General features: G+C 37.8%; 1 protein-coding gene across 1 annotated transcript; it reads left to right on the top strand.

The window, feature by feature from the left end:
* The first annotated feature begins 3,448 nt into the window (after positions 1 to 3,448).
* On the top strand, positions 3,449 to 7,242 carry LOC119900106 (B2 bradykinin receptor-like). The gene is made up of 2 exons (XM_038714865.1): positions 3,449 to 3,568; positions 5,814 to 7,242. Exons 1-2 carry the CDS (start codon positions 3,549 to 3,551, stop codon positions 6,847 to 6,849), a joined length of 1,056 nt encoding a protein of 351 aa, XP_038570793.1. The 5' UTR covers positions 3,449 to 3,548; the 3' UTR covers positions 6,850 to 7,242.
* Positions 7,243 to 9,446: the final 2,204 nt, after the last annotated feature.

Raw genomic sequence — 9,446 nt, 5'->3', positions numbered from 1 at the left:
ACAACTTTATATGTGGACAGTAGAATGACAGTAACGGTAAAACAAACTCCAAACTCCCAGCTCCCTTGTCAATATAAATGCCCACCGTTAATGTTTACAGCTCCTGTTCATTTTCTTCATTTTATATTCAAAGTGTTTATTTGTATTTTGTTTATAAAAATATGTTTTGTGACGGTTAAAGGTCGTCCATATCAATTTAATGCTAAAAATGTCACTATCTTGCCTGGAACGTTATAAACCGTTGAGGACAGCAACGTCTCTCTCAATTATTACAGAACTATTAAATGGTTTATTTAGCCTGTTAATATGTGAAAGGTTTACATTCCTTGATAATATAGGAAAGGTTTATTTTCCCTGTTAATATGTGATATGTTCACAATACAAGGTATGATGAGTAGGTGGATTATTTGTCATAATTGTGTATGAATCTGTGTTTATTGACAGATACATGTTGTTAAATTTATGTATGTAGTAATTTAGTTGAAAATGAGTGATGATCAAAAGGGACTTTATTGATTTACTTAAATTACTGTATTTATTAAATAAATTCTGGCAAGACCTGGCAAGACCAACGGCAGCAGGTTTAATTTCTCCTGTTTTACAGGTTTTATCATCTGTCCACATGCCCTGTGCCTGGGGCGTGTAACACAAAGGCTACATACATATAGCCTATATCACATTACTACATCACGATACGTTTGTTATCCACTCCAGCCTGTCTTATAAGCTGCTGCAGTGCAGGATGACTTTCTGAACTTGTTCTTATTCCAAATCATACAGTAAAGGAGAATACATGCAAATCCCTGCAGTGTGGCTGTCTTTCTGAAGGCGGGACAAATTAATGGCTTTAGTGCTCTTTTTATATTATTGCGTTGCGTTGGCAGTCATCACTGAGGGCCAACCAACTCATCAGTCTTTAATGTTTTTGATTCAGGTGGGTAAAAGTCAGAAAACACTTGATATTGTGGAATGGAACTGTAATGTCTATGTAGAGCAGTTTCATATTTAGTCAGGTTAGCTACATCATTTCAGTTATAGGCTATGGTTTTAGAACTTTAGAAATTTAGAATTAGTGATATAAAATGGAATAATAGCTTATAGTAATGTTTAATGTTAACATGTCTTTGTTTAAGTAAAGTGTTAAAATATCTATCCCTGTATAATTTATTACAGGTGGACAACACATGAACTAGTTATAAGAACTTATAACATGTAATTGTTTGCTTTAAGTAAAGTGACACACATTTTGCGCAGGAAAACAACTTTTTTTTCTTCACTTTATGAACAATCTGTATGAGTTTTGAACACTTTGCAGTTTAGCACAAAAACACAACTTACGGTGATCATGGTGAAAGAGTGGCGATCATATGGACAAGCCCTAACAGATGTGGTGGACAATTGGAGCCGCGTTTTACAAAACATTAAAGGACATTTAAAAGTAATTGAAAGGGAATACTGTTTGGGCAGTTAGGGTGGTAATCTCTTGGCACCTTAAGATTCGATTTGATTACAGTTCAGAGGGCAGCGATCCAACTTGATGTGTCTTTTTTTCTGTGATTTCTGGATAATTACTAAGCATTTAATTTGCACATTAAAAAGAAGTCTCCTCAATTGTTTAAAATGACTAGTTTACATTCCTGTTTGAATTAAACTGTGATTTATACATTAAAGACTTATGAATTCTTAATTTCGTGTTTGTTGCGTTTTTGTCCACTTCTTGATCCTGGTGTTGACCACAGGACAGGAACTACCACCGATGTCCATTCGGCTTTTGGCCATACTAGGAAAAAAAGTATAACGTTATGGTTAAATGTAAATTCAGTACAGTCCACTAACATGCATCGAACATAGCTCACACCCACAACATTCAGCTCATAGTCATGGTTTGATTTTTGCTAAACAACATCATTAGCTAGAGCCAGTGGCATTTTCAAACTGCTGAAATTAGCCTAGCGGCTTGCGGACTTTCTCTGTGCTTATAGCTTAATACATTGTTATATAATTATACTATTTCTTACTCACTGCTGGTTTGAATCACTGCCTCTCCCGACACAACATCACGGTTGAATTTCAGTCTGCATTCACATTTGGTTGAAACAGCAGCTGATATTTCCTTCGCAAAAGCAACAAGCTCGCACATTCAGGCAGTTCAGAGGCTGTTTTAATTTGAATTGTGGAAATGACGTCATCAGCGGGTATCAGCAGGCATCATCACGTGGTCTCCGAAAACAGCCGAATGACACGAGTCGATTTTTTTTCCATCGGCGGAAAGTTTGTTTCAAAACTCCGTCTGTGAAGAACTGAGATCGACAAATACAGGCGGGACACACAAATGCCTGTTTGAAAGTGACAAATACTTTACAACAATTTGTAAATTAAAACTGGACTCACAAATGCCTATTTGAAAGTTGTAAATGTTAAGATATTCACAAATGTGGTTAATTTATTTGTAAACTATTAAATATATTCACAGATATTTTATTATTTGTAGAATTTGTTTTCTATTTGCAAAATATTTTTGTGAGTTTACAAATCTTCATTTTGTATTTGTGGAAAGTGTTTATAGATTACACATTTACACACAGATCGCTCATCTGTTCACACAAATAATATAAATAATAACGGTTTAGTTGACTATTAGAGGGCAGCCCTGGTTGATGTGTTAGTTGGAAGGTATGTTTTTTCAGATGTCTTGTAGTAGCCAAATGTTTCGCCTTGGAGAACAGTCTGAAATGATAATCATAGACTGTACATAGCAGCAGCAATGTCAAAACCTCAATGTGCATAAATGTTTGATCCCAGCAAACTCAATTCCCGCTTTCACCAGGCAACCCCGCAAAAAACATGTTTTTAATGAGTGATCAAAAGGTAAAAAGTAGAAATATGGAAATCACATTACTAAGATTTCTCAAGAATGCGTATTTAATTGGCCAACACAGTGCCTGGCAAAATGACATTACATTGTGTTTTCATGCAATGCTTCTGTCCCATGGTTTCAGATTTCCCACAGTAATCTAAGGCTTCACTGTGTAACAACATCCCTATAATGCACTTCTGAAGCCATTAAAATGTTGTTGTTCACAGTAATTAATAATTTTACAGTAAATACAGTGCAGTGCAAAAAAATGGATTTGTTTGTCGCTAATGCAGGCAGAATACTGAAAACAAAATCTGAGAGATTTAAAAACATAGCTCTAATTACACACTTTATTTCACCTTTAACACCTCCAACATAAGCTGGAATAACTATCTGAACACATTCACAATTTACAAAACAAATTTACAAAAGCAGTCTTTATCCAGTCACAAAACATCAAGTAAACACTAACTATTAATATGTCAGATCCCAAGTACATAGACATGCTGTGTGATCTTACTTAGGAGAAACAGGAGGGGGAGAAAAAGAGAGCAGATGGAAGACATTTTGGCTGACATCAGTGTAATCACAGTTTCCTTTAAGAGGCTGAGTCAGAGACAGACTGAGTAGAGTAGAGAGGTTGCTGGAGCAGTGTAGCTGAACGTTTAACACGTGGACTTACTTGGGAGGAATGACTCTTCAACCTACAAGGTAAGGTAATGGTTTATATATTGAAAAATATTTCACATTCGCATTGATACATTATTTATTTTATAACATTGAGAATTTACAATGTACAGTAGTGTTGTGCTTTATGATCATTTTATGTAATTAAGTACAGAAATTTGTTAATAATGTATTGATGTGTGAAGAAAGCTGTTCACATTCATTATACATCAAAATATGTAGGGCAACAAGATGCATTGAAACGTAACAGGAAAAAGTACAGTGAGTCAAGCTGAAACAAACTCAAAGAGAAGGGGAGAAAAACTGGGATTGTCCCTACAAGTAGAGACTTGTCTTTTAGTGTCTTGTCTTTTCCTCTAAACACCTTTAGTGTATATGAGCAACAACCCCATCTCTTTTTTGATATATACATTTTGGTTAAATGTTTTGTTTTTACAATGCTGATACACAAAAAGTAGCAGTAACAGATGTGTTGATAGAATGGAAAATTTCACAAAAACATTAATTCAGTGTCAGAAACATTAATTCATCTGAGCTCAGTTTTGGCCCCATGTTTAAGAAGACACACTAAAGACAATCAACTTTATAAACATTAAATATTTAGTTTCTGTAAAGCACATGTTGCACTTTGCAGCAGTTACTTATGCATGCAGTGTTCACACTGCCACAGGGCTCGTGTCTTCTATGTGCAGCTACAAAAACAAACTGTGACAAACTGACACATTTAAAGAAAACGTCCTCTCTCTCTCTCAAATTGCAGCTCTATTGATTGTTATTTTCATACATTAAAAAAACATTCTCATATGTGTTGAGTTTCATTTAAAAATTGCATTTGACTTTGACAGAATGGTTAAGTGCTAAACAAAGTTTAGTTAGATCTAATTTTGTGCAGAGCAAGATCAGACCCTTCAGGGGAATTAGGGTGAACAGAGCCAGGCCTGTTTCTCATTAGTGGCAAACACTGAGCTACACGACTTAGACACAGGTACAGTGGAAACAGACTGCTACTTAATGATTTATGGGTGGAGGACAGGCTGGTAGGTGGTTCAGTTCAAGGTTGCAATGCAACAATAATTCCAATAGCAGTATAGTTTGGAGATGGACATTTAAATACACTGTTTTGTTTTATGATTGGTTGTGTAGTTGGAGCTCAAAAAGGTCAGCTGAAGATTAGTTATATGCAGAGGATTGCTGGCCCCACCACTACATACTGTATACTGTTCCAAAAAATGAAGGGAACACTTAATCATCACAGTATAAGTCAATTTAACTTCAGGGATTTCAATCTGTCCAGTAAGAAGCATAAGCGATTGTGACTTGTTTTGGTGCAAATAAAAGTGGCAAGAGCAAGACAACTAGTCTTAGTGGGATCTTTGCTCACAGGCCAGCAGTGTGCATCTCAATTGGCATTCGTCAGAGAACACCAGAATTGGCAGGTTCGCCATTGGCGCCCCAGTCTCTTCAGAATGGGAGCAGGTTCACACTGAGTACATGTGACAGATGTGAAAGTGCCTGCAACATCATCCAGCATGACCAGTTTGGAGGTGGGTCAGTGATGGTCTCAGTAGGCATATCCTTGGAAGACTGCACAGGCCTCCACATGCTAATAGTAGTACCTTGACTGCTGTTAGGTACCAGGATGAAATCCTCAGAGCCATTGTCAGACTTGCTGGTGCACTAGGCCCTGGGTTCCTCCTGGTGCAGGACTTTGCCTGGCCTCATGAGGCCAGAGTGTGTAGGCAGTTCCTTGATGATGAAGGCACTGATGCCATTGAGTGGCGCTCTTGTTCCCCAGACCTGAATTCAACTGAGAACGTCTTGGTCCTGGTGGTATTGGTCTAGGAGCTCACAGATAACCTGATCCATGATTGGGAGGAGATCCCCCAGGACATCATCTGCTGTCTCATCAGGAACATGCACAGACTTTGTCTGGAGTGCGTACAGGCACGTGGGGGCCATACACACTACTGAGTCACATGATGAGTTGCCGTGAATCCAGCCCTCAGTTGGTTGGTGATTTTGGTTTCCATTGACTGTTGTTACATTTTGTTCTCGACAAATTGTACAATGAACAGTAAAGATTTTGAAATTTTTAAATATTTTGTTCATTGAGATATAATGTTTGATTTAAGTGTTCCCTTATTATTTTGAGCAGTGTATTTACTGTATGGTTATATGACCATCTAACTCTTGGAAAGAAAGCAAAAAAAGTGTATTTGACAAAATGTGAAACTGTTGATTTGATGTATATGTTCATTTATCTTCACAGCATCCCAGACTTCAGCACTACAGCTTTACATGGAGACCAAAACAACACCAATGGCAGCCTTTGTCCTGATCCGGATTCCTGGGAATGGCTCAACACCAGGCAGCCAGTGTACATCCTGCTCATCACGGTGCTGGGGATCGTGTTTAATGTGTTTGTCCTGATGGTTTTCTGCCTTCATAAGAAGGCCTGCACTGTGGCTGAGATCTACTTGAGTAACCTGGCTGCTGCTGACATTGTCCTGGTGTCCTGTTTGCCTTTCTGGGCTGTCAATGTAGCCAATGGTTTCAACTGGCCTTTTGGTCTGTTCTTGTGCAAAGTCGTCAACCTGGGCATTAAAATGAATGCCTACTGCAGCATCTATTTCCTTGTTTTGATCAGCATAGATCGCTATGTGGCACTGGTGCATACAATGTCCCATGGCAGGATGCGTAGGCCAAAATATGCCAAACTGGGCTGTCTGCTGATGTGGGGTTTTGGCTTGCTCCTGAGTGTCCCCGCGCTCATTTTCAGGGAAGTGAAATATTTTCCCGAGTACGATGTAAATGCATGCTTTCTAGACTACCCAAACCACACTGTAGAGCTGCTCTGTGATGGGATGTTGATTGTTTTTAGCTTTATCATCCCATTTTCGATTATCTTATACTGCACTGTCAAGATTATTCAGGCTTTGAAGATCCAGGCAATAGAGAGGTTCAATGCTGAGAAAACAGAGCAGAGGGCCACCACTCTGGTGCTGGTGGTCCTCCTGGCATTCATGATCTGCTGGGTGCCGTTTCACGTGGTCACCACACTAGACGTGCTCTTACGAGCTGATGTCCTGGGAGGGTGTCACGTCATCACTGTCCTAGAGATCTGCAACCAGATCTTCACCTACTTAGCCTTCTTCAACAGTGTTCTCAACCCCATCCTCTATGTCATCGTAGGAAAGAATTTCCGGAAAAAAGTTCGGGAAGTCTTCAAGCAGTGGAGCATTAAGAGAACAGTGACCTCGGAATCTACACGTTCACTGTCCTCTACACTGAAGACTTTGGTTTAAAATACTGATCCTCTTACGTCAATGGATGAAACAATAATTTGTTGTAGATGTAATTGTGTAGTAATTCCGTCTCGTCAACATACAAGGCTTGAATTAATCTTTCCTCCTGAAAAAGGTGTTACAGATAGCTAACAAGTGTTATTGTGTCTCAACCATGTTAAATAATTATGTAATTTATTTTTTCACTTTTATAACAGTTTGACCACATGGTGTAACTTAAATCTAGCCTCTTGTTACAAACATTGGTATCAGTATCTTGAATGTACAGATGTTGCAAATTAAATCAGCCTGGTTGCTGCAAAATAATGTATGTAAATACAGTTTTCATATTCTGTCTTGTATTGCTAATAACTCAGATTATAAATAATACCAGTATTAGTTTTTCTCTGTACACAACCATCAAATAAACATACATATTGTTTTATAGATGTCTTGTTGAATCTTTATAATGTATTCAAATATTAAGTTGAGCACAACAACCAGAACATGAAAGAGTCCTAACAACTGTGTTTTCTGGTGTTTCTGACTCATTGTCTGCACAGTTAAAAACGGGATTCTGTCAAAGATTTTCCAGTGGTGACACACAAACGTGCTCATTTTTGTTGGCTGTATGGACATAAATTGTCTCCTTATACATTTTTCCCCACACCACCATTTAATGGCCCAATGTTGACTCATTGTGGGCTGTGGGCAAGTATACACCCCTAGTTGTCCCCAAAATGAAGGCATGTCATGCCAAACAGGAAATCTCTGTTAGGAGTCAGGCTTTACCACTATTGCCAGGGCTGGAAATTGTTGTGGAACAAAAAACATGCAGGCAGACAAAGTTACCTCAAAGGGTAAAATGTATGCCAAAAATACACAGTTTGGCCTGGTACCATGTATTTTAGTCTGCCTTTGAGGATTATTCTACTATGCTTTTCACATCTTCAGTCCAGTTTGGAATATATATTCTGATGTGTTCAAAGGTGTTAGTTGGGTCTACATTTTGCTGTCAAATTTAAATCAAAATTTATTTGCTAACAAATCAGTATTCTGTATAATGTATATCCTCAGTTTGTTTTGACTTATGTACATTTTTAGGTCACAGGACAACATGTTAATGTGAATAATGGTTGCCAACTGAACCCATGAAAGAAAAACATCTAATGCTAACTAGACCATCACCTTTCTATAATGCAGGATGAACACAACAATGGGTGTGCAGCAGCTGCTAATGATTACACAGGAGAAGTTAGTCTACTCTATAATGGTCAAATGTTGAATGTTGTGAAGAGACAGATGGCGAATGATACATAAAAATTTGCTACAGTATGTGGGCTTGTTAAAAAAGAGGGGGCATCTTGAATCAATGTTTGAAGGCTATATAGCTCCTGTCAACAACATACCATGTTAAGTCAATTCAATTTTATATATAGAACCCAGTATCACAAATTATGGAATATATATAGGGTCAAAGTATTGTAGCCATATCTGAATCATATGTGAATGCTTAAAAATGTTATGATCAAATAAATTAAAATTTATGAATGGGAAAAAAAATATCTATACAAATCTATTAAATGTTTCAATGTGTAAAAAGATCTGTAACAGTACATGACATTTTGTGAAGAAATGAAAAAGAAATGAAAAAAATGTCCAATGTACGAGCGCATACAGAAGATTTGCACAAAAGTTTGCAGTTATACATCTATTTGTGGGTGAAGAACGTTCACACAGAAATAAATTGTATGTGTGAATCCCAAGTTTAAAAGGTACAAATCAAGTCTACAGTTAGAAGACCTTTTATCCCACATTTGACACTTCGTCCTGAATGGCCAGTGGGGATCGATGTTCAGAATTATATCATTTGACTATCCAATCAGTAATATAATTTCACCAGTAGGAGAGAGAGTGCCAGATTGTGTGTGGGCTGTCCTAACAGCACAAGGCCTGAGGACAGCCCTCACACAATCTGGTTCAATCAGATTATAGCTAAGAAAATGACATTAACTACTGGACATTTACCATTAAAACTCAAAGCAAACTTCAATGCTCTCTGGCTCTAAACAGACAATACCCGGTGGCAGAGTATCTGAGCACTGAGAGCGATCAGAAACTGAGGAAGAAATTAATTACGTACAGACTCTGTAACCACAGCTTGGTCATAGAGACTGGCCAACACAGACAGACCTGGCTGCCCAGAGAAGACCGGCTGTGTCAGCTCTGTCCACAGACACAGGTGGAGACAGAGCAACATTTCCTGCTATAATGTAACACATATGAACATATCAGAACAAAGTTCTTAAGAAAAATTATATTATTTTGATACGCTCTCTGACCAGAATAAAATGCACCATCTACTAGGAGAAAATCAGCGCCATAGAAGCAGCAAGATATGTCAGTGCTTGTCACAGCCTGAGAGAAAACCAGCAAAACAAATCACAGCTGCAGTAAGTTAGTTTGCCCACAACTCACTCTGCCTTTTGATTTATTTGTCTACTTAATGAGTTTGTTATTTTATATTTTCCATTTTGTAGTTTCTTCATTGATCCTAAACATAAAATGACTTCTATATACTACTGACACACTCACACGTTTACTGTTTTTTTATTTAT

This window comes from Micropterus salmoides, unplaced genomic scaffold, assembly GCF_014851395.1.
Source record: "Micropterus salmoides isolate LMB-PRFRI ecotype aquatic unplaced genomic scaffold, ASM1485139v1 Ms_hic_scaffold_1241, whole genome shotgun sequence".
NCBI lineage: Eukaryota > Metazoa > Chordata > Actinopteri > Centrarchiformes > Centrarchidae > Micropterus > Micropterus salmoides.
This window is presented reverse-complemented; position numbering and strand designations above follow the sequence as displayed.